Raw genomic sequence first — 26653 nt, 5'->3', positions numbered from 1 at the left:
TGAGGAACTACTCGCAAGTACCTGCTCAACACCTTGACCAGGAAGAGCCACGAGAGAAAGTCCAGGATGCAAATAGGGTGCGTGCATCCTTGGTCACTAAAGCACGGCACAGTGAGAGCACTCCATACATGTATTTTTTTAAAAGAATTCTGTTACTAGTACATGTTTGCAGTGCATAATGTTCACATTTTTTTTTGGTACCGGGGATCGAACTCAGGTCCTTGCGCTTCCGCAGCAGGCGGCAAAACCACTGAGCTAAATCCCCAGCAATGTTCACATTTTTGTGTGGAGTTGGTACATGTACACAACACATGTCAATCTTTTTACATCCTCTTTCCCTCCCCTCCCTCCCCCTGTTGATCTCCTTCCCATCTGAGAAAGAGCTATCTCCCTCCTTTCTACCATTTATCTTTTATTTTGCTCTTCATTTATACGCTGTGTTTCTCATACAAGAGAAACCGTGTAATATTTAAACTTGTATGTCTGTGATATTTAAACACCCGTTTTCCTACATATAAAAACGGATGGGCAGTGACCTTCAAAATCTTCAGACAAGAGGCATGCCTAATTATTCTCACCTTAGATTCCAGCAGTGATTTTTGGAAAAATCATTTTCTTAAATCTTGAGGTAGAAAACTGGGGCAAATAGTGAGGGAGGTACTGTCGTACTGAAACCTTGTTCAGCAGCAAACTGGAGAGGAGAGAATTTAAATTTTTAAAATATCTCCCTGATTATTATTACTAACACATCCAAGGAATTTATCATATACTTTGTATTTCCATACTTTGCATCAAAATGTTACACATACGTTAGCACTTGATAAATATTTGCTGAATGATCCTTTTCAACATAAAGAAAACCAAAGTGCATTAACTCAAGTTTAACCTAGGAACTTGGAATTTAAGACAAGATTCAGATTTAATCTTTAATCTTTAATCTTGAGAATGAGACTATCATTTTTGGAAAGAACAATTTCCTTCAGTTTGGTCCTTAGTGACAACATATCCAGCCTTTACAGATACTGCTAGTCTTGTAAAAGTTACTGCTTTCTAAACAAAGAAACATAACAAACCAAAGAAAGCTCAGAAAGCCAAGACTGGCTTTGGGTTTCGTAACACATTACAGGGTGTCTGAGCCCAGAAAACGATGCTCCCCAAGTTGAATTATTAAAACCAGAAACTCTTAGCCCCAAGGCCAAGCACGAAGTCTAAAACTGTTACTTCAAACATCTGCTTTCTGTCTCTGAGTTGGCCACAGAGATTCGGCCTTATCTGATCATTGATCTCCCTGACCCTCACTCTACTCAGGCCAAGGAGGAATCTGAGCAGACCGGCCTTGCAGGGTTCCCAGTCCCTCTGCTGCCAGTAGGTTTCATCCTTTGTCCAGCTCATTTCCACTAATGTCCATTTTTCCTTAACCTAAACACGCAAATGGACAGTTTTCCTCAGGTCTCTGTGCCTTCCTTCCGAAGGCTGAGTCACATAAAACTCTGATTAAATAAATGTTATGCTTTCCTCCTGCTAATCTGTCTTTTGTCACAGCGGTGACAGCTGCGATCCTTATGAGGAATGAGGAAAGGTATGACACATCTTTCCTCTCCTAACTGACAGGAGGTTATTTACAAATTTTAAAACGTAACACCTAAAAAAGGACAGTAAAATAGCTTTATGCCATTACCCTTCCGCATGCAGAATAGTTTGTGATCATTTATTAAGCTGTCTTACATCAACAGTCAAAATTGGAGATGACTGTATTCTATACTGCCAGCAGTTAAGTAAATTTTAACTTCAGAGATACTTAAAAAAAAGAAAAAGGAAAAGGAAAAATAAGTAGCAGATAAGAGCAGCACACTAATCTTACTATTATTACTTTTCTGATGCCAGGGAACAGAAGAAATAAGTAACATTGTAAGTTCACTCTTTACATGTCATTAAATTAGTCATGCCTGGCTATAAGTACTGAAAAATTAATACCTTTACCATAGACTAAAATGCATGTAAATACTTCATATTTTTATTTTGTTTTGAAAGGAGTAAATATAAAATTTCACTGTTCATGCAAATAAACATCAAAATGAGGGGTATACATTTTTAAAACTTTGGCTTTCTTGTTTTGGCTCCAATCGGCCTGTTTTCCCACTTTTATTTCTTATTCAGTGCTCTCTCAGCTTCCCTTTTAGGATTACCATGCCCATTTATTGATGAATCTTGTTCTCTCAGTTTGGAATCAAATTCAAATGACTATCACTTATCAGATGGGCTGGAGTGTTTTTCCTCTTTTCTACTGGATATAATTCACACACAAACAGGAAAATCTTATTAACTTGAGGTGGCTTGCAGTAAATCTGTGAATCCTTTCAAAATCTGAATTGCAGAACACTTTAAATGAATATGGTTTTATAGTTGTAGATTTTTTTCAAACAATAAATGTTTTATAAAACATGTGGACTAATATAAATGCGCTACAGTATTTTTCACATGAACAGGCATGGATGCTTTGTTATGAGCACTGTTTATATTTAAGGTATAAAAAACAATTAGTTATCTTACAACCTATGAATAAATTTGCTGGACAACAGTTATCCTATTTCCTTAGCACTCTCTTGATATCACAATGGAAAGCAGAATGAGAAGCCTCGGGATTAGAGTTATGCTGGTCTCTCCCGCCCACTTACCGCAAGCAGCTCCCCTCAGGAGGACATAGGAGGACACAGCTTCATTCAATGAGCAACACTTGGCAAGGAGCTCTGCCTCCACCTAATCTGCATCCCACTATCTTCCTCCACTTTTAGCTTTCCTGGGCTACAGGGCTGCTGCAGAACAGGCATCAGGGCTCCTCCGTCCAGAAACCATCACTCCCTCTGCATGTTCAGTCCATCCCTGGTACGGAAGGATAATGACCATAACCCTAAATCTTCAAGATAGACACTGAAGTGTGAAGAAAGGCCATGCTACCATGCAAAATACACAACACATTTGTCACGATATTCTGGGATTAATGCACAGAACGAATATAACGAAAACATATATGGGCAAAGTTGAACTGGCTGCCTGCATACATACACACATCAAAACAGAAAGAATGGCAGAGAGCTGGAAACAGCAGACCAACAGCTGCTTTGCTAGAGATGGTGTTTGGTTTTCGCTTCTTTGCTTTCAGAGGGGAGCAGGAAAGGAGCTTCCATTAGCATCCAGGAAGCACAGATAAAGAGGTTCGGGGTCTGTCTTTGAGGGGTTGACAGACACTCTGGAGTTTTACAGAAAAGGTGACAAAGGCAAGGATGGAGGGTCTCCAGAGCAGGCCGACTATGCTCAGGGCGGGGTGGGGCAGGTGGATCAGTACCTCAGGACTGGCTCTGTGGGCCCCAGGGAGCCACCGTTGCCTGAGAAGACCACGCAGTTCTTGTCACAAAGCCAGGCCACTGCTTGGGGCTGGGGGGACTTCAGTTCTCCCAATGGAGTAACTGCCCTGCTGGAGGCTTGAGCTGTTGCTGTTCTTGTCATTTCTTTTAAAGTCTCAGATATTTTTTAATCAGAATTTTTTACATGTTCCATTGACTATTACCATGAGTATTGAAATTATTTTTCCAATCAAGTTTTATTTGCATAGTATTTTGTTTTAAAATCAAGACGCAGGTTTGTTTGAAGACAATTGTGAATAATGAGCTTGTACAGGTACATCCAAAGTACATTTGCCTTCTGTTTTAAGAGTAGCACCAAAATAGGAAGAATAAAGGTAAATAACAAACACAGCTTCTTCATTCCCTACAATACCTTGTCTTAAACAAGAAACAAAAGATTGCATAAAGTGCTCTAAAGGACTTATCTCTACTCCTGAAACATTGGATTGTAAATTTTTAGTTTCAAAAATACTTTAACACAACCCTCTCTAGTCGAACCTCTTACTCCATGAGAAGATCCAAAGAGTAAGTCCTTGCAGTAATGATACCTTATGTGTGTATAGCTCAGTTCCTCACAGCAATTTATGTGAACATGCATTTTGAACCTTGAAGCACTGTACAAATGTAAGGTGTTGTTATTGTAGTAACTTGTTCATCAGTTATTCAAATAACCACTGACTATCAGGTGTGACTGGAGAAGGTTGGAGAAGTGCCTTTTCAACTATTTTTCAAAGCTAAAAATTGATTACTAAATTAAGCAAAACCTTCTGGTCTCTACAGTCCTCCACCGAAGTGCCACCACATAATAGTTATGAAAAAATTCCTGGCGTTTACAAGCTGTGTGAGCTTGGACTAGTTGCCTCATAGAATTTAAGAGTGTGGAAGCTTCCCCACTTTCTTGGTCAGACCCACAGTTAGAAATTAATTTCACTTTGTGACCCATAACCCGAAGACACATAAAGATATATATAAAACTATTCAATTAAAACCAAAGTTTCATGAAACAATTACTCCCTCAATCCTCCAGGAGATGGATGATTGTTTTTATTAGTGCCATTGTTATACTTTCTGCCAATATTTTACCTACTGAGGTGAATTTAATATCTGTAAAATATGTGGTTGTGTGCAATTTGAAAATACCAAGCTGAGGGTTATAAAGAATTTAGCCCAATGCTACTCTACAATGAAAAACAAAAATATCAGTTACTGAAAATAATATTTTTAAAGTTATTTTGCTGTAAGTTAGTGGACCCAAAATATTTTTTAAAAAACAAGATATGATGTTTTGCCCTTGAAATGACAGTCTAAAGAAGGTAGGCACATAGCTCAGAGAAATGCCTCCATTTCCGACACAGGTGCGGGTAAATTCCTGATGTCCAGGCAGACTTACCATTGCAGTAAATGAATGGATAAATCAACACAACGCCGACAGACAGTGGAATAAAATCAGAAGTTGTCTGTCCGAGACACATGCTCTAAAATGAGTCATCCTGGTTAATATCGTCATGTGGCTAACTGAGGACAGGGCAAATCTCATTTTCCTGACTGTGATCACTACTGGTACGCTTTCCAGCCTTATGAATTATAATCTACCTAGCATAATTATGTCTGTGAATAAAGCTTAGCTAATCCAGCCATCATTCTGGTTATCAATTAAATGTTATAATATTGTAGGTATAAAGGTAAGAGACTGAGTTTGAAGTCCACTGATCCAGGTCAGACAGTAGAAACTGATTTAAAATAACCCCCTAAAAGTTTATATTAACACATGCCTCTTTCCTACGACAATGTAAATACAGAAAACAAAACTCAGTCAATTTTGTATTTTACTTTTATTCTGAGTAATATTTGTCACTTCCTGCTCTCCCACTGGCCTCCTGGAGGAACAAGACAACTAACAGAGAAAAGCTAAAAATCTGTATCTTGTTTTACAGTCTGGGAAATTTTTGTTATGAAATCTAGTTTTAAACTATATAGCTCAGACAGTTTCCAAATTCTTGAAACTGTTCATATATGAGGGAAATAGATTTTTTTTCTGGATGTAAGACAAAAGTCTTTATATAAAATATAGAAGATAAATCTGATAGAGAGAAACCCATTTTGCCAGAACAAATCACACAAGAGATCACTCTGCCCCATGCAGATGCTCCTCAGCTTAACAATGAAATAAACCCACAGCAAAACGAAAACATCTTAAGTCAAAAGTTCATTTAACACCACTGACCTACCCCAAATCAGAGCTCCTCGGCACAGTGCATTGTAAAGCACTGGTCCCTTCCTGTGGGAACTGCAGGGCTGATGGGGAGCGAGCACATGAAGACCATGAGCGTGGAACCGCGCGTGTCTTGAGCCCAAAAAATGATCAAAATCCACAAAGCAGGGTTTCCACTAACTGCGAAAGGCTTTTGCAACAGTTTAACAACAAAAACTCAAATCCCAAGTGGGGACAAAATGACTTTACTGCTAACCTCAACACACACGTACTCCTCCCTTCAAAAGGAAATAATATACACAACAGAACATACACTATCCTGGTATCACCCACGTGAATCTTAAGACTTACCATACAGCACTGTGTGGATCTCACTGAACATTTTTGGGGGGACAAGGAATACTGTTCTCTTATAGAAATAAACAAAAGATCACCCAATAAGACAACATTTAACTGCTGAATACAATAGTGGTAGAGACTAATGAAATAATATTTTAAATAAGGTAAAATAAAAGTAACTCCAGGTAATAGCTGAATAGAAAAATGCTAATTAGAAGTAACTGCCCGGGGATTTAGCTCAGTGGTTTCAACGCCTGCTATGAAAGCGCAAGGACCCGAGTTCGATCCCTGGTACAAAAAAAAAAAAGAACTAACTGATTAATTTAGTGAAAGATAATAAGAGATCACTCAACCCAAAGGTCCATGCAGCATTCAGATGAGAAACATATGCCTTATCTTAAAACACTGATTTAGCAGGTGTTAGCAGTTTCCTGTCTGTCCCCCAAATCCATGAAAGTGACAGTGCATAGCAAGATCAGGTACACACCCACTCACTGCCACTGTCACATTCCTTCTTCGAGATTTCTGAACAACACAGACTCCAGGGGATCTTGTGGCCAGGAGAGATGTGTCAGTACGGAGTTCAGCATTTTCAATTTATGCTTACTGGAAACCCAGAAAAATCTCTGTCATTTTCTGGAAAACAATAATGCTTGATGCTTAGTGTGGAAAATGGGCATAATAAAAAGGTGTGTGTAAGTTTGCCTTAGCACTCTAAGCTAAAGACCTTAAAAGAGCCTGAAGAGTCATGTCATCCGGACAGGGGTAAGGCTTGAAATAAAGACAGCCAGGCAGGCAGGAGGGTCCTCAGATGAGGCTTCATAGTGGACACTCCAAGAGCCTCTGATTCCAGCTTTTTACAGCCACGAACCTAAACTTTGTTGACATCTAAATACCAGCCAGTGTTTCAAGAGGATTCACCCATGGGGTCGCTCATACTCAGATCCAAAATCACAGCGCATGCAGTAGTGTGCTGCACCACGCTGCACCAGCAGCTCCTGACAGCAGTTACCGAAATCTTCAGGAATTTACAGAAGAGCTGTTAGTTACAGCCATCGTTTAAAGTTGAATTACATAAATTTACAACTAAGTCAATTATATGAAAAACAGAGCTAATGACTAAAACGCCTCACTTCCGAATTGCTGTTTGCTATCTATGTTTGGGGGCCATTTCGTGCCCTTAGCCTGTATGGTAGAAGTCACCCAGAATGGGGACCACACGTCTCTCCCCAGCTCCCTGTTCTGTGATGACTCAGAGGCAGTCTGAAATGCCCCTCGATGGAAGTTAGTGACAGGAAAGGACATTGCCAAATGCGAAAGACTCAACTATTTGAGAGGTGATGGATAAACAGCTACTACCAGTAAATTTCCTTCCTCATTCCCATGTGAACCATTCTTAGGGATTTTTTCCAGCTGGTGGGCTTCTGAGCCAGGACAGCTACCCCACAAGCCAGAGACAGTGAGTCCTCTGCATCCCGAGGGCTCCTTCTCAGCTTGCTACTGCTCCAAAGAGTCAGGGATGTTCCTCAGTCAGTGTGAGGACTTGGTCAGCTCTGTTACCCTCTTGCTTCTGTGCTAGGCATACTGCCTGGCACGAAAGGCACATGCGTTTAATATTTGGTGAATTTAACCAGATTAAAATGAAAGAAATAGCACAAGCTCTACCATACACATTCTGTTGAATGAACAAGCCCCTCGCTCACCAGCCTGAAGAACAAGAATCCTAACAAATGACTCAAATGCATAAATCAATGATTCTTGCCCAGACAAGACACTGCCAACAAGAAAGTGTTAATAATCGAAACAGGAATCACTTGTTTTAACAAGCTCTAAAGGGTATCATATTTCACATACGGCCATAAGTTCAGGTCTGTTGCCATAATGCACAGGATACACCCTTCTTGTCACTGCTCTGTTTAAGACAATGCTTGATAGGGCTGGAATCCCCACAATAGATAAGGCGAGAGTCCTTAAGAGTCGCCCACCTCCTAGAATTATGAAGGTTTTAGTCCCGGAAAAGGCAAAGGCTGTGGGCATTTCTCTCCATCCCTTGCTTAACTCCACTGAAAGCAACATGAGACGTTCTCACTAACACCTCGCGCTTTTCTGAAATGTGTCGGCACCTGGCAAAGTTGGTGCGTTAACTGTGAATGGGTGCTGGGGTGGAGAGAGTACTTGTGTCCAAGAGTTTGCTGCCTCCCCGAAGGGAGGTCACTGCCCAGAGACCAGGAAAACTCTCAAGCAGGTCCCCAAGTGAACAGCGTGTAACTGGGAAGCCCACAGGATTGCCCTACAGATTGCTGAACCTCAACTGCAGGTGAAATTGCCTCAAAGCAACTTCCAGGATTCCAGAGGATCTGTATAAATGAGAACAGACAGGAATGAAGATGAGCTACCTTTCTGACCCTAAGGACAAGTTGGGCTCCTCCTATGGCTTCTGCTCTAACCTCTTCAGGAGGTGACTTTCTTTCTCCAAATCCCTATTGCAAAAAATGCTGGAGGCTGAACCCTGAATCACACCACTTAGAAATTAGTTGTTCAGGCAAATTAATGTATAAAAATGCACCATCTGTTGCATCGTGTTTTCTTTTTTAACATTTATTCGTACATTTTATTTTATTTTTTGCTGTTTTTCTTTTTGGTACCGGGGATCAACTCTGGACCCAGTGCTTGGGAGACAGGCAGTGGAAACACTGAGCTAAATTCCTGGCTTGCTGCATAGTGTTTTCATTGTATACATGCAAGCTGTACTCAGGAAGTATGGTAGATGTTTAAAAACCTTTTTTCGAAAAAATTACTAGACACATTGCCATTAACCCCTCAAAATAGCAGCTCACCTTGCTTTGAATACACTTAACCCATCATTCTTGCTACTTTCTGAAGGAGGTCTGGAAGTTTTTATACTCATAAGGGTTTTATCAGTATAAGGGCTCACTTCAGCATTTCAGAACTCGCGCGCCTCAAAAATGGCCCAAGAACAGGCAAATGGTTTCGCGCTCCTCCAAGATGAGGCTCTGCGCCACACACAGCTTCTTCGACGGGAATTTCTGTCAAATAAAACCATGCTAGTCCTCGTTCACCTTATTCACTGGACCCGGCACTGGGTGACCTCTGGCTTACCCCAAAAGTCAATATGTCAACCCCAAAGTCAAAATGACCATGGAAGAGAAACAGTTTGAACTGATTCGAGACACCCACCGAGGCAGCTGAGATAGTGTAACTAAAGGAGTGGAAAAAGAGGAAGGCAGGACAGAAGAAATAAAAGACAGGTGGAAGGGAAAAGAGAACAGTGTAAGTAAAAACGTATATTTTTAAGGAGCTTGCAACTTCCCAGAAGAGCTGGGGTCAGCCTAGGCGATCCACACCAGCATTCCTTCGGTTAAACTGAGCCCCTTTCCTTCCAGACCCCAAATTCCTCATAGATACTGCAACTCCACACATGGGCTGAGTTCAGGAAGTAAAGAGCAGGCACCTGATCCAAAGATCAAGGAACAGGCTGAGAAAATCTAAAGAACACTTCAGTTACCTATCTTAGACAAAAACAAAAACAAACAAACAAAACCCTGGGCCCACACTTGTAAAGTGAGAGAGCAGCATTTTGGGAGTGAACCACCTCCGCCTGGGGTCTCTACCCTCTCCAGAGAAGCACAAATGTTTCCCGTTCAGGGGAAGTAATGCACCTCTCTCTCCCCAGGGCTCACAATCTATTTCTTTGAGTGCATACTGTTGAATTTCTGCCTACTAAAACCCTTCCCCTGCCTCCTAGAATTTCTTTTTCTGGGACAAATGTCAGCCATCCTACAAACCTATGCTATTCGTAAGGTGGGCCGGCTTCTTTATTTCAGCTTCCAGAAGCTGCTGGGACCCTGTGGAGCACAGGATTTCAGCACTGCTCCAGAAAGGGCCAAGAGCTACAGCAGAGGATAAATGAGTCTGACACGAGGGGGAGTGTTTTTTGGGTGGGGGAGAGTCATGCCAATTTGTCTTTTAATGCAACAATTTTTACAATTTGAACATTCACCATATTTCTTGAGTATGCCTTGTAAATCTTCCATTCTCAATTTATCATTCTCTGATTCAGTATCCTTTGGGGATTGTTTTAGGACTGACAGGCGGAGCAGTCTGTTTTCCTAATAATATGTAAGTCATGATTCTAGAGCCCAGGACAAGTAAGTATGCATCCCCACTTAGAAAACTGTTCAAAATTCAGATATGCCATAGAAGATAAGATATGACAAGGTCTGGCTATGTAGTTCACTCTGGCCTTGAACTCACTACAGAGCCCAGGCTGGCAATCTTCCTGCCTCAGTTTCCCCGAGTACTGGGATTATGGGTGTGTACCACCACACCTGGCCAGTTCCTGATTTTTTAAGGGCTCCTTTTTATTAAGTCTTTTAAACTGGTTAAGTAGTGTACGAAAATGATAGCATCTGAAGAAACTTGCAAAAATTTAAAAGACTATTTTCAGGGCCCAGGATGTAGCCCAGTGGTGCCACACCTACCTGGCAAGCTCAAGGTCCTGAGTTCAATTTCCTGTACCAAAAATAAATAAAAAATAAATAAATAAAAATAAATAATAAGACTGTTTTCAATAAACCTCTGAAGACATCAGCCACCTCAATTACAAACACCTATGGATGTAGGAACATGCAGTCAGGACACAAGCAGAACTGGTAAACTAAGTGGTAAAAGAGCCTTATTTCTCTGACAGTCAACCCTGCAGTGAAAGAGCTTCCCTGGAAAGAAATTTAACAGCAATTTTTAAAATCTGGAAAGCAAATATTTTCACAAGTGCAGTACTAAGAAAAGGGAAGCTTAAAGCTAAAAAAAATACTGTAATAAGGTGAATGAGGACAAGAAATCTGAAGCTTGAGTGGAACATAAAACCCACGCAGAAGTTTAGAGAGGATTTCCTCTGCTCTAACTGGCCAGGGAGCAGTGTAGCAAAGCAGCTCACACACTGGCAAGTCTCCCCAGCCTCACCGCCCTGTGCCAGAACTAAAACGAGGTTCACACAGTGGACAGTGGCTCGGAAACCCCTGGAGTTTAACTAGGTAAGATCTGAATCTATCTCACTACTTCTTAAGCTAAGGAAGAGTAAATATTCGGGCAATCTTCAACTAGAAGAACAAAAATGTTATCCAAAATTCCTTGGTAAATAGATACTGTAAATCCCACAGTACCAGTTTAGTGCATGCTTCACATACAGACAGAAGTAATACTGATGTCCCCTTCTTCTCTAAGTTTTGGCCAAACAACTTTCTTCAGGAGTTATGGAGATCTCTCATATTTTTGCTTATTCCCAATTCCTTCATTTCTAAAGCTGGGCCCTGCTCCCAGACAGGCCATTAATCTCACTGAGACAGGCAATGCTTGAAGTGGCGGAGATTTCACTTCTCAACTTTTTGGTCAATTTCCACTTTAGTTCCAATGCCCAAGGCTGAGGCAAGAGGAAAACTACAAGTTCCAGCCAAGCCTGGGCTATACAGTGAGTTCAAGGCCAGCCTGAGCTACATGGTAAGACCTCTCAGCGACCCTCCCCGCAAAAAGCTTATTTTTAATACAGAGTCTCCATATCTCAACTAAGATTAAATCTCTGTAGGGTGAGCTTGTATCATGTATCTGAAAACTTCCCAACTCCCCCAGTATAATTAAGAAATTTGAAATGCACTTTACCAAGTTGGGGGGAGGTGGTTTTTGTTGCTGTTGTTCTTGTTGTTCTTTTTTTTTGTACCTAAATGCTTCCCTTATCCTCCTTCTACTGCCTCCCCCATCATTCAGCCCAAGATTCTGATTCTTAGAGACTGATGTAAATTTGCCTCTTGTTTTCATAAATGCTGAATTATATTCTTGACACAGCTGCTTGTGGTATCTGTTAATCAACATATTGAGGTGATTTATTGCAGGTATCCAATTATCTACTCTCTGCTGGTTTTACTTTAAAGTAAAAGATAAGAAGCTAGAAGTCTTAAAAGATAACAGCATGGGAATACTTTGCAAACATTGGTTAATCTGGTCCAGTAATAATGATGACAGTACCATAGCTAAAGTGAATGGATTTTCATCAGGATGCCCAGGCATTCCTTTTAGCAATTAATCTCGGCATCCTTCAAAACACAGACCTAGAACAGGTGAACTCATTACCCCATTTTGCAGATGTGGAGACTAGAGAAAGGGATTAGATCACAGAGCAAGAAGAGCTTGGAGCCTGTATCCACCCACCAGCACTCAGGCTCCGAGCTCCCCGCTCTTCTGCAGCATGCTAGCTTTTATTTTTGAAGCATGTAACTTGACAATTGTAATTAAAACATGTACACATCTCCAGAATTACTGCTCTCCGAAACGCTCACCCTGCAGATCACATGGGCCTCCTTGGAGACAGAAATTCACAATGTCCCTTTCCTGTTAGGCAATGGGTATATGTAGGTGTGAATACTGTTGTCCCCTCCTAATCAATGCACAGCAAGGTGCCACATGGTTCACTCACACTGCCTCTGAGATGCAGGTGCTGGGGGACAGTTGGGACTCAGCCCACACTGACCCCTGCCTGCCTGGCCCCTCTGCCAGGGGCAGCCTCTTCCCTACTAGCTGCCCACTCCCCAGGGCAAGGGGCTCCACGGAGCCAGCCGCAGAGATGCATTTAAAGCCCAGACAATACCGGCTGTCCATCAGCAGCTGGAGGTCACAGCACATATGAATCTGAGGCCAAACAGCCAGCAATTCTGCGTCTAAATGTTCCAGCTGAGAATGTGCATTCACCTGCACTTCGGGGAAGAGGGTAGAGGGGCACACCAACCTTTCCGATCCTGCTTCCGGCAGAAAGTGACTGCCAAGGAAGCTCCAGAAAACACAGGTGTAGTCTCCTCCCCTGACAATGTTTACACTTCAGATTACTCAACTTTCGGGAAATTCCACTAGGTGGAATTTTATGATCAGGGTGGCAATGTTTTCCATAAGACTTCTTGAGTAGCCTCTTGCTTTTTTGTATCTCCGGAAGTCTCCAGGACACAAAAAGACAGCTAGCAGACAGGAATGGTCCTAGGGAAGTTCTGAAGTGGCCCAAGAAATCGAGGGAGACACACACGGAGCTCGGAAACTCCCAAAGCCATGGGGAACGGTCAGTTACAAAGCAGCCGCTGCTCGTGCACTGTGCAATGATTACCACTCCTCCTGTCATGCAGTCGCACCAGCTCCCCAGGGACAGGGCAGGGCAGGGCAGGGCAGGGCAGGGCCTACTCACCAGCAGGCGCAGGACCCGGTGCACAGTGACACATGGTAAATGCTCAGATATGTGGGGTGGAAGCGTAAATACACAGGTGTAAACCTCGTCAAAATTATGCCCTCATAAACTGGAAAAACCAGCTCAGAGACCAAGAGCATTTTCCCTCTGTGCACAGAAATACCGAAAAGAAAAACAACCATGCAGAGAACTTGCTGGACGGGATCACAGTCTCTAAATCATGTGTTTAAATGTCTTCAATATACTTACTCAGTTTATAGTCATGTAACCTTGACATACCTGGAGAAAATACAAATTCTGTTTGGCAGTATTAAAATTTACTTACACATATCTGTGAAATGAATGGAGGCAGGCTACAGATTGGGATCAAATTGCCCACTCTGCTCGAAAGAATCATGAGAACTCTTTCTTGCATTATCAATTTCCCCAGTGTTTGTGACTTAGAGTAATGTGTAACTTGGACAGGCCGTGTATAACTTAGGCAACAGAAGTACCTATTGTTCTCATTTCCGGTCTTCACTCCCTCTATACCAAGCTACATCCTCAGCCCTTTCTAAGAGTGTTATTTTGAGACAGGGTCTCACTAAGTTGCCCAGCCTAACCTTGAACTTGTGATCCTCCTGCCTCAGCTAGTATATTCACTTTTAGTGCTTTCAATAATTCCTTATTCATCCCCAAAGTTTATATTCCTAGCAAAATAATTTATATTGTATGGTAACTACAATTATAGAACTTCCATATACAGTATTCTTTTTATCTTAAAAGTTTGTCAACTGAGTCACCAGAAAAGACATTGAAACCATTCTTCCTTGTAATATGCCCACTTTCCTGATAAAGAAAGGAAGGATGAAGAAGAAGGAACTGACCCAACTCTCAGGAAGTGGCACAGCTTACACTGGAGCCCAGGTTGTCCTAGGCTGTCCCAGTGCTCTGTGCCCTAAAACAGGTTCCGATGTACACCCCAGAAGCATCCTGTTGTCTCCCACACAGGCTGCTGCCTGGCCCGTCTCCTCATACATTCATTCAGAAGTATTTAAATATGAGTGTGGACTGCAGGGCAGTGATGACGCACTGCATAGCAATCTGCTCCATCTCACCAGGCTTCGAGAGCAGATTATGACCAATTTCATCATTCGGAACTCAAGAGTTATCACAACTGTAAAGATATAAACAAGGGAGGCAAAAAAGAATCATACCCAAAGCAGCCAATAGAGAAGGAAAAAATGATAACTTAATATATTCTTTAAGACAATAAACAAAGATAGGCTAAAGTCAGCCTCCAGTGAAACAGGGAAGCATGAGGAAGTCAATCAACCTTCCTCCATGACCACTCTCTCCCCCTCAGTGCCAACCAAACTGGTCTGGCCACAGGAAACCCAGTATGGGCTACAGATAGACCATGCAGGAGCCGTTAAATCTAGGTCAAGTTGAAAGGCTAGGGAGATGGGTAGCGTGCAGTGTATACTCCCAGCACATCTGAGTGGGTTACCGGGGTGAACTGTAGCTGGACCACATCTATGCACTTTTTCTCAGGTGCTCTTTTCCTGGGCTCTGCTTCCCCTGTCCTTTGTGGCCTTCACCACCATGAAGCTGCCTTGGAGCCAGCAGGCCAGGGACTGATATGTCTGAAACTGTGAGCCAAAGTAAACCTCTCCTCCTCTAAGTTACAGGCATCCAGCAACAGAAAAGCTGAGTGGTACAGACACTACCCCCTGGCCCCACCCGGCCGGCGATGGCGCTGAGTCAGTGCCATAGGCTGGCCAATGTCTGCCAAGGCAGGCTGGACAGCCTCCCGCTCTGCAGCTGCTCGCTAGTCAATGCCACAAATGTTTCATACAGTAACTCTTTCTGATACCATATGTGGCTTAGATACACACTTTATAGTTAGGCAGTCGAGGCCACAAGATCAAAATTATATACAAATTTACCTTTACTTCTTATCTTTTTCACTATTAGTTTCCAAAAAGTAAAGAATCAATTGGTCTTATAGCTCTGGATCAATACGCATCACTAACCACAGCTTAGTTTATCCTTTTCCCTTCTATTAAAAATAAAGGTATGCAGGCCGGGGATTTAGCTCAGTGGTTCCGCCACCTACCTTGCAGGTGCAAGGTCCCGAGTTCGATCCCCTGTACCAAAAGTAAAAAAATAAAATAAAGGTATGTATACAGGCATATATGTATAAATAAATCCTATCTGGATAGCTGAAAAAGCAAGCAGTTATGTAAGATGGTCTTTTTCATCCACATACGTATTGTCACCTTATATTTGGATTATTTTTCTAATCAAAACCAAAAATTTAGCCAGGTTTGTATTTGGAAACACTGTTTACAAAATCCTATATGCAAAGCAAAATGAAGAACTTAAACAGTAATTATCACTGTAAATTACCATTGAGTAAAATATTTACATTGTAACAACACTGACCCATATCACAAAATCCTGAGTTTCAGCTCAAGTTCTTCCAGGACACGTGACCCTAAGAAAATTATGTCTAATGAAAGGGTCATTAATTTTATACTGGACTGGTTCAATACTGAGGCAAAGAGAATAAATTTCATATTTTAAAGCAGAGCTGAAAGGGAAACCAAACCTGAAGCTTCCTAAGTGACAGACACCTGATCAGAAATACACACAAACCTGCCAGGCACAAGTCCTCTGTTTCCCCTCTCCATCCTGTCCTCTCCTCGGTGCCTTTTCCCATCAGGGCCTAAGGCTTCCACCGCCCTCTTCCTGACATTGCCATCTGGTCCATCTACCTCCTTTCTCCCTTTCACAAGAATTATAAACACGAACATACACACATGCAAGTTCTGCCACTCTCTGTCCTACTGCTGAAGTCTAATTCCAACCCAAGCATACACCTCACAGCTGCCTTTCAAAAATGCATTTCCCACCTTGGGCAACTGACAGCTTGGAGACCTTCTGCTGCCCGCCTAACCCAGCACCCTACACCAGGCCAGTCTCACCCCTGCCTCCTCTCACTCAGGCTTTGCCTGAGCCGCTGGACGTGTGACCCCCTGGATCCGATCAGGGTGAACCTCAGGGCCTCTCCAGGTACAACCAGCAGGTGTGAATCCAAACCTCGGATCTTGCGGAGTGGAAGCTGCCACAGCCCACTCGCCGCCTCTACGTTGAGCCCAAAAAGCTCTTGGAGCAACCAACAGCCAGGCTGAGCAGGCGAAGACAGATCATTCCACGTGGAATTACGTGAACCTCTACATCAAGCCTCACTTGAGTTGTCAGTTGAGAAAAACAACCTGTTTCTTTTCATTGCCACCAGGATGGGCTGCACTGTTTGGCTAATATGCAACCAAAAAAATGTCTTAATCACTACACGTATCTGTCCACATTCAATAATGAATCCTGACCCACCTAGTTCCTTATACAGCCACTTGGGGCAAGTTATTACTTACTCCTTTTAAGTTTGTTTATAAAATGGAGATGATTTCAATCTAAAAGATTATTGCTAGGATTTGGAAATATGTAAAACATTGATCATAGGGCCTGGCAGGTCACAGGCTCTTAGTAAGTGACAGCTCCTATCCCTGATTTTGCAATTGCTTTGGGAAAACCTCTCCCCTCCAACATATGCGAGAATAAATGATCCTACTTATTGCTGACAAGACTAAAAGGAGAGCTGGTAAAAAAAAAAGACAAGCTGGGAATGTGGAGGAAAGAAAACGGAATGGGTCAGAACATTCCAGCTGTAATGCTCTTGAAGGTGCAGGGAACTTGCAGAGTTTCTCTATGATGAGTTCTCCCATATCAGTGATCTGTTTCCAATCGGACTTTTTCCTTTAGATATATGTCTACATGAAGCAAGCAGAAACATCACACTGGCTTGTAATGAACTTATCAATCTAACACCTATAGGCCGCATGATTTTCATTTACAGTATCAAAAGCACAGAGGATCTGTTTTCTATAATCCCCAATATGTCTAGTATTGCAGTATGACCAACTATTAGGGGTGAAGTTTAATTTATGCTTCTTGACTTCCACTAGTGTCTGCTATAACCATGTCATTATGTCAGTGCCTTCTGAATCACTAGTGAACGGCAAAATAAACACAGCAGTTGTGATTTAATCAGAGACTTCACTGTTGAAACAGCTAGCACAAGTCGACACATTTGGAATAGTAAATGGATCGCAAAAAACACTTACAGGCTCATTAATAAGAAGCCAATTAGGCCTTCTGGGAAAATTCATTTTCTGAAAGAATGTTAAAGCAAGCTATAAAATGCAAGCAAAATTGTGTTTTGACATGAATAGTGTACACTGTCTATTACATCATAATTTTTCTCTTGGGAAAAATGACAAGAATCTCTGCTCTTAAATATGAGTACAAAAGATAATAAAAAGAATACTAGGGATATTTAATGCATTCTACCAATAACTCCCATTCATTAAATTTGACTATCCTATAAATGAATTCCTTATTACAAAGATCTTAGATTATACTTGGAAGAAAAAAGAATTATAAAGCAAGAGACTGCTACTAATAATGTCAGAAGGAATGCTATTTCCTGTGCCAATATAACATTATGCTAGGAAAAATGATTTGCATATAGCATATTTGGCCCCTTTGATAGTATGTTTACTTCTAGGTATTCATATACAAAACATTCATAACCAAAACTATTTAGCCTTATTGTTATTTTCTTATGAAAATATTTCTTTCAAAACTGCCTGAGTATTCTTTAAAAAGATCTATGCAGTATTGTTTTCATGTGTCTCGGACATTATCCTACAATCAAGTAAATACTGATAAGAATTATAAACCTCGGGAAATTTGTTTCAAGTTCTAATTAATCTATTCACAAAAGTCTTACAATTCTAAAGTGTTTGTGGCATTGCTTTTAGGCTGGCTGTCTTTGTCTCAGGAGCAAGCAAATCACAAGGAGATTTCATTAAAATGCAGAAGTCTGCTTCAGTAAATCTGGGGTCAGTTTTTGCTCGCAGTTCATCACAGGTTCCTGGATGAGGTGGTGCTCCCCATCCATGGACCACAATTCCAGCAGCAAAAGCCTGGGGGCATCTTGCAGCAGACAAAACCAATTACCATGAAGCAGTTGGGCATCAGCTCCTGGGTGGCTAGGAAAGACCCCAAAAAGGTTCTTCTTTACTCTTAAATCTGCTAAATGTCCAAAAGAAAATCTCATCAAGGAGTTGTGTGACCGTCAGGCCACTTGAGCAGCTGCTAGGCCATCCCACTGCCTAACCAGGAGAAAGAAAATCTCTGTGGCTGCTCAGCTGTTGTGTTGGATGGACTTTGGAAATTATCCTGAGCAGCTGGCTAAGGAACGGGAAGCCCGGGGAAGCTCTTATATAAATAGACACCAATCTGGAAGGAGGTTTATTACAAGTGTAGGATGGGAGAGGAAAGTAGACAATAGAGTTTGTATATTTTCTACTTTCCTCTCCATTGATGAAACAGAGAAAATAAATATCTATTTTCAATAATGTTTCCAAGAATATAAGTATGAAGCTTTGATCCTATCCCTAGTTGCCTTCTGCCCGTTTCTAACCTGCAACTTTGAAAAACTACACTTAAAACTTTCAACAACCCAACTATATACCATTTTATTTGGTTTTATTTCTGAATTCCCCTTATTAAAGACTTCCTAGGATAACACATGCAGAAGGAGCCAGTCAGCACGACCCTGACCATCATTTTTATTAGCAAAGTTCTGCAAACAAACCCAGAGGAGTCACACAGTATTTCACTGGGACTACTGAATTTGCTCCTAATACAACTGTAAATGACAAAAGAAACCATGGGTAATTTTTACGGATCATCAACACACAGAGCAGAATGTCAAAAAATCCAACCACAGTTAAACGAGCAAATGGCAGTGTCCCACCACAGGACAGGCACAATCCTGACATCGCAGGCCCAGTTCTCCAGGGAACCATTACAATCTGAAAAGCCACAGAGAACAAAGTTCTTCAATTATGCCAATTCAGTTTTTAAAATATTAACTACAAATCAAAAGAATTCTCACAAGAATGAAAAAGAAAAATGAATACACCTTTCACCAGAGTCCTTCTGAAGCGTACAATAACACTGATTTGCAATTAGGAATCTTTCAGATCCCCCTCCCCCCCAAAAAAAACCTGCACCAAGACAGAGCTGGAAGTTTGTAAACTACTACCTCAGGGTTTACTCTATGAACATTCAAACGTAATTTTTAAAAAGTTTTACCAAACATACCTGGATGTAACTTATCTTCCTTACCTAAAACATCAGGCAATATGGTACTCAAATTTTCTGTCCCTATTTACAAAGGGAAACATGAGGTCTCTCATTCAGAGGTAGATAAGCTTGACAAATAAACATTCTGTGACATTAAAAGATGACTTCGTGGATATGCGAGTTTGCTTTTGGGTTCAGTTGAAAGAAAAATTGGCCCCACTGATGTATTATTCACTTAGTTTGTAATCAAATACCATTTTAAGATACACCATGAAGTGCTATGTCTTGTATTATTTTTCAGTAACTATGACAAACAGCATGGATTCTGATGAAAAAAACAAGTCATGTTCAAAAGCAATTACAACCTTTTTAGGCAGAGAAACATCATTTCGTAGAGGATCACAGACCAGATACATATGATCAAAGGATAAAGTCTGAGAGGAATACACAGAGGGAATTTTTACATTGACAGAATAAGAAATGAATCAGTTTGGACAAAGGCAAAGGCTGATTCTAATAAACAAATTTAAAATAGGATATTTCCCCGTTTTGAAAATGAAGTAAAAGATCAAACACACACACACACACACACACACACACACACACACACAGCCTGCTCCATGTCTGTCTGTAAGAACAATGTGTAAGCCCCCCGGTGTTTCCTGCTCTTAGCTTCTGTCCAGCCTTCCTTTTCCTGCCCACCATGAGGATCAAGGAGTGGACCCGGAACACCAGGCCCCGTCTTTAGCACGATGCACACTTTGATACAACCTTGAGTAAACTAGGAAGATGCATTTCAGAAATAGTAGGAACCAATGCACTTCCTCTGGATGGAATTGTATGACAGGAATTTAATATGTAAAGCTATAAACACAAGCTATAAATCATCACTGCCAGACATAAGGGATCTGGTGGGGGAACTGGCATCAGCTTTGGAAAGTGGACTGAAAATCACACTTGCAGTTCTGAAGACCATGTCCAGCACCCAGGTATACGTGGTAGAAACAATCCCGCTGTGAGCTTTGGGAATCTGGACGTGGGGCTAGTTGTTGCTAGAGAGTAGTGGTAGGGCATGCAGGAGGGGGTGCAGTGGCGGAGGGGCTGATTTATTTTTCAAGTTCACATTTATGAAGACAAAGAGAAGCGCTGTCATACCACACACGCCAACGTCCAGCTAGCAGCCAAACTGGCCTCTTTCCGTCTGGCCAGGGGAGACACAGATGCCATCTCGCAATCTAGGAAAATCGACAGTCAGATACATGGGAGATGGAGAGGGAAAAGCTAGCCACGGAAATATCCAGCTATATATCATCCAGTTATCTGAGAATATGGAATTTTAATGCACTGAGGCACCTGGGGGTGCTGGTCAACCAAAATCAGAGAAAGAAAAGGCAAACCCCAATCGAGCTGCTCCGCTGTATCTTCCTGGTAGGTAATAGGCAAAGGAAGTCTTAACTTTGTACCAGAGACAGGAAAAGTGGTTGCATAAGTGAGTCAGAAGGTCCTGAGGGGTCAGCAATGTACAGACCAGGGGCCACATTCCAGGCAGGAACTGGAGCTGCGTTTCCAGGCTGGTGTCCTACTAGAGAGACAATAGTCCCTCTCTAGGCCACTGGTAAGACTGCATCCAAAAGCTGCATGTTCTGCTCTGAAAAGCTGGGCTGAAAAAGCTGGACCCAGAGTTGAACAAATGCCTACAACTATTGATTAAAAACATTTTTTCCTGTAGCTAGAATACTACGGATGTTCACAGTAACTGGCATTTAACTCATGTAAGGATCTACACGAGGTAAGTTAAAAGAAATTATGTTTAATTTCTGTGCTTGTGCTGATAAAATTATGCTCTGGGCCAATCTAGGATGTTTATGTTTAACCATGATTAAAATGAATGACTGATTCACTGAAACACAAGCACACACACTCACACATGTGCGTGCACACACACACACGCATCCTATGCACGCGAGGAGGAGTTCTGAGTGTCGGGGAGCAGTAAAAAGAGCTGAAATTGAGGCACTTTGGCAACATTAATGTATGAGATCATACCCCAGAAAGCTACAGAATACTTTACAATCCACAGTTCTCGTTCACATAAATCATGTCACTTGATCTCATAAAAACTATGTAGAAAGGTCAGGACAGGTATCATTGTGCCCATCTTATAGATGAGAAAGCCGAGTTTCCAAGCACCCCACCGGTTACTGGTCCCGTCAGTCATGTGACCCCTCCTTCAGACACTTTCTACAGAGGGGACAGCTACACAACCCAGTGCACACCCTGCAGGGCCTCTCTGCATTTCTATGTCTGTTTCCCAAGACCTGCCACTACTATGACACGTGTCATTCAAATGACAGAGCAAGCTGAGAAAACATAAGCTGAGATCCATAGGATGTTCTGGTTAAAAAGAGGCTCATCGTGAAGCAATTTTACACCGTGACTCCAAAAGCTAAGGCGAAGAGTCACAAAATTGAAACCGGTCTTAAATTTGTCATTGAAATGATGCAGAATGAATGGGTGTACAATAAAGCGAAGACACAACAATCCCTAGTCATTCAAAATTTGCTTTCTAAGCTTACTACATGAGGGTAATGTTGGAAAGTAGTGAATCAGTGTTAATGAGTATGATTTAAAACATTTAAGAGAATAAGTTATTTTTAAATTCAGAATGTCAATTTGTTTTAGATTTCTAAAGCATGTTTATTGAAATTCCCTGAGAAGTTCATCATTTAAAGTGAAGTACAAGAAAAACCAGCAAGAAAGAATACACCCTCCAATCTGATGCATCTCTAATTTACACCTTTCCAAAAAATCTGACTGCCACAGAATTTTTTGACTGTCAACATGATTTATAATAGCCAGAAAAAGGAAGTATTTGTAAAATCAACTTTTACTCTATGGGGAAAGACAGATCCATAATCTGACTTTACGAATAAAACACTCATTTCTGGGAATATATGTTGATGCGGAATGGCAAATTTGTTAGAGACAATCCTGTGAGAACCGCATCTATTAGTTCACAGTATGAACTAAACATAACAAAGCTAAACGTTATGATTTGTCACTAAAAAAAGAGCCAGATGTATCTGTTTTGCTCAGTCACCTAGAACTGGCTATCCAACAACAGGGCTGCTCATCTGAGGCACAGGCAGAAGAGTCTCCCCTAACACTGCCGGAGGAAGTTTAGTATTTACGTGTTTGGTAAAGGGTAAATAACATTTGAAAAGAGAAGAAGAAAAAGTTTCCGTACTACAGAAAGTATCTCCATCGGCTTTGGAGAGTAGAAGTCGCAACTCTCGAACACACGTTAAGTCTAATCATGCAACTGGTAGAATTCAAAGTTTCGATTAACTGCACGCCTTTTCAAGCGTGGGCTCTCGGTGCAGGGGCAAACGCCGCGGAGAAATCAATACTCCCTGCACGTGAAGAGAGCCTCCGAGCACGGTTCCCAAACTCCCGGCAGTGTTTGTCAGAGAAGCGAGCAGTGACGCTTAAACCCAGGAAGACCGACTGGAGACACCGACTCTCCCGCGCGGCACCGTGTGCTCGCACCTGCAGGCGGCTCGGACTCCGCTCCGGGAGTCACGCGGGGGAGTGGGGAGGAGACGGAAGCGAACCGACGGCTGCTCCGGAGTCTGTTCCCAGGACATCGCAGCCTCAGCAGGCGAGGCGGTCAAGTCCCAAGTGAGTTCCCCCAGCCTCCCGAGGGCTCAGCCAGAAAAGTTGTCGGCCCGACGGGTGGCACCCGAGCACCCGGAGCCCGCTCCCCGCTTCCACCTGGCCAAACTCCGGGGCCCCCAGAGGGCAGCAGCAGCCTCCACGAGCTCGGTCCGCCAGGCTCCCGGGCCCCTGGGGCTCACGCGCCAGGCTGCGCCGCAGCTCAGCGGCTCCCGGCCTCGCCCCGGGACGGGCCCCGGAATCACGTTTCCCATCCACCGAGACCCGGCCGCGCGCGGGAAGCCGCTTCGGGGAGGCGGACGCCGGGCCGGGAGGCACCGGACAGCAGTCGGGTGGCGGCCGGGCGGGAGGCACCTGGCGTCTCCGCGTTTGCGCCGGCGGCTTCCCGGGAGCGGGGACCAGCTGGGGGCAGCCAGCGACAGCACCCCGCCAGCCACACGGCGGGGTCCCCGGGCTCCCGAGTTCTTCCCCGCCGGGGTCGCCATGCCCCACGCAAAGCAGACCCCACGCGCCCCGAGAGTCCCGCGCGGAACAATGGGGCGCCGGGCCAAAGTTACCTGCGCCCCGCGCCCCGCGCCCACTGGCGCCGGCCCCGGGGACCTCGCCGCCTCTCCCCGCCCGGGCGCGAAGCCAGCTCCACGTCTTCCGAGCACGGGCCCCAGCGCGCCCTCCCGGCCTCACCTGCAGAGAACTGGCCCTGGGCCGACCCGAGCAGAGGCCACGGGGACAGGAGCAGGAGCGCCACGAACGCAGGCAGCGCCGCCGAGTCCATGTCGACTTTGGAGAAGTTTCCGCAGCTCCGCGAAGAGCTGCCGGGGACCGCGGCGAACCGGCGGCGGGGCGCGGGGCCAGGACCGGGGCGCCCACGGCCGCCCCCTTCGTCCCTCTCCGCGGAGCCCGGCTGCCTCGGGGCGAGAGCGAGGGGCGCTTCGCCGGCCGGCCGCGGCCGCGGCTCTCCACGCGCAGCGCGGCGGCTCCGGCTTCTCCGGAGTTACTTTGCGCGGGGAGGGACGGGGAGGGACGGGGAGGGACGGGGCGGGGCCGGATGACGTCGCCCCGCGCTGGGCTTCGCAGGAACGCCGGCCGGGCTCGCCGCCGCCGCCTCCCGCCTGAGAGACGCGAGCACCCGCCCCGCGCCTCGCGCCTTTGTTCCCCGCTCGGGGGCCGCGGGCCGGGACGGGGACGCGGCGCTGCTCGCCGCCCGGCCGCGGAAACCGGAGTCGGGTAAGCGGCGGGGCGGGGCTCGCGGAACCGACCCTGGGGCCCGGCGCCCGCCGAGGAGAGGCGCCCGGGCCGCGGCTCCGGGAGGGCGGAGAGCTGGCGGGAGGGCTGCGGCTAGGAAGCGACGCGAGCCCGGACGCAGCCCCGAGCAAGGCCGACCGGACCGGAGAGCTCCCGGTTCCTGTCTCCGGTGATAGGAAGAGACGCCCCGCCCCCAGAGAAAACTTGTTATTTTATTCCTGTACGTGTCATAAATAAAACTTGCACGTAAATAAATAAGGAACTTTCCAGCGTGAACGGCTGGCGCGGGCTCATATTGGAACCGACTTCCAGCTACACTGACTCTGCGCGTTTCTGAAACCTCCTGGCCTCTCCACTTCTCCCGCCACCAACAGAAAATCGCATCAGGGCTCCCCAGCCTTTCTTTCCCTTGGCTCGGGGCTGGGGAGTCCACGGGGCTTTGGTTTTTAAGATGTGCTCACTGTCCAGGCAAAATGCATTTAGCGAAAGGACTTCACCCCGCCGTGACGGTAGCAGTCTTTGATGGACCTGAGGAAAACAATGCTGTGTGGCGACAGTGAGGAGTAGTCCTTCAGCGGGCGACTTCTCCCGCAGCTCGAAGTGGCGTCACCACAGGCCACCCTGACTGGCTTCTCTAGTAGGGCTGTGTGGCACATACTTCGGTCATCTTCGTAAAACAGCACGAAAAGAGACATGTTTACAACTGAGTAAACAACGCGTGCAGAGTTTGGATGCCACGTGCACAATTTCTAATAATAATTGTTGATTGACGTCTGCCACTCAACTTATCTTTAGCCTATTTAAAGGAAGACGATATGAAATTCAGTTTAATACAATATTCGCATGACTTAGCAACCCACATATTCTTTTAATTACAGGGCTTTGGGCAGAGCCTAGAGATCTAAATGCAAATAAACACATACCTGAGGATAGACACACATACATCATATACATACACATTGCAGGTAACCGTCAGGAAGAAAAAGACTTTTTTAGTGTTGATAAGAACAGAGCCTTGATTAAACAGAACTTTGAGTCTTGTAGCATGCTCATTAGGACACCTGCCAGCTGCACACTTGTCCTTTCAGGTCAGCAGAGTTAAGTTCATCCTTAAAATGCAAAGCAGAATTTTAAAAATTCGTTAGCCTATAACTTTGAGCATGCTATCACCATTCCTATTTTTCAAATTGAGAAAATTTCCTAGATCACAGGTAACCAAAAGCTGAAAGACACATTTTCCTTTAGAAGAACTTAATAGACCTTTCTAAGGTTTAGCAGCAATTTGCCAAAATAGGAAAAAACCAACCCCACCATCCCTGTAGCCCATGTGCTCGTCTGTTCTGGCAAAAAAGATGAAGTTCGTAATCAGCAATGCGTTTGTTTAAAAACACAAAATTCTTCCTCAAAGACTGACATGTAGTGTGAGGCAGGTCCTTGTGCATTCCACAGAACAAGTGCTAGACAGTACATTTCTGGATACACAGTTATCGCCTTGAGACATTAATATGTTCAGTGACTCATTTAACAAACATGACAAAACAAGATCAGAGATAACAGTAATTTGCCCTATTGCAGATATATGGCTAAGTAAAGGAGGGGAGAGGATAAATTTGAAGAATAAAATTCTTAATAAGGAAACAACAAGCCAGCAAAGATACCTTCTCACTAGAAATTATGGACAAGCAAATCAGCCCTTCAAGTCCTTAGGGTCCATAACTGATGTTGGCCCATAGGGAATGAAATTGTCTGACACTACGTGTTTCTTCCACATGGCTACATGTTTGGCAAATATTAGACTCTAAGTTTTTGTTTCAAAGAGTGAATTAATACACCAATCAATGAATAGATGAGATATAAACTTTCTGTAACTTTTAGAAAAGATTTGCCTACTTGCATTAAAAATCACTAAAATGTTTGTATTCTTTGATCTAGTAGCTTTTCCATAAGAAAACTCCAAAATACTAAACATTTTATATACATTGAGATATCATTGATAAAAGAGAAAGTGGAAATAATACAATGTCCTATAATAAGTAGATTCATGAGCATTATATAGTAAAATATCTCACAGTCACCAGAAAGGAAGGTTATGAAAAAAGTAAATTGCAAAATAGAGGAAGGTTTATGAGAGAATTTTCAATGAAAAAATGCCCGAGACAATAGAGTTTCAGTTTAAGAAGATGAAAAAGTTCTGGGGAGGAATTATGGTTGCACAAAAATGCGAATGCACTTAATGCCATCAAACTTCACACTTAAAAATGGACAGAGTTGTAAAGCTTATATGTATATCACGACAGTAAAAAATAGCAGAAATCTACATCTACTTTGATAAGAAAGGAAAAAGAT

At 43.5% G+C, this 26653-nt stretch overlaps 1 protein-coding gene across 7 annotated transcripts in view; it reads right to left on the bottom strand.

The window, feature by feature from the left end:
• The window catches only part of Ptprk (protein tyrosine phosphatase receptor type K), a 520627-nt gene extending 496577 nt beyond the window's left edge, over nt 1-24050 (bottom strand). For 2 of the 7 annotated variants that reach the window (XM_004845966.4, XM_004845963.4), the window contains exon 1: nt 23747-24045. In XM_004845966.4, coding sequence (XP_004846023.1) covers nt 23747-23837 — 91 coding nt within the window. In that variant the 5' untranslated portion in view covers nt 23838-24045. Of the gene's footprint in view, nt 1-23746 lie in introns of all 7 variants that reach the window. The other 5 variants (XM_087190287.1, XM_087190284.1, XM_087190286.1 and 2 more) reach the window with 5 other exon arrangements.
• Nucleotides 24051-26653: the final 2603 nt, after the last annotated feature.

This window comes from Heterocephalus glaber, unplaced genomic scaffold (assembly GCF_053883595.1).
Source record: "Heterocephalus glaber isolate CG9 unplaced genomic scaffold, H.glaber_assembly_v1.0 deba00001550, whole genome shotgun sequence".
Taxonomy (NCBI): domain Eukaryota; kingdom Metazoa; phylum Chordata; class Mammalia; order Rodentia; family Bathyergidae; genus Heterocephalus; species Heterocephalus glaber.
This window is presented reverse-complemented; position numbering and strand designations above follow the sequence as displayed.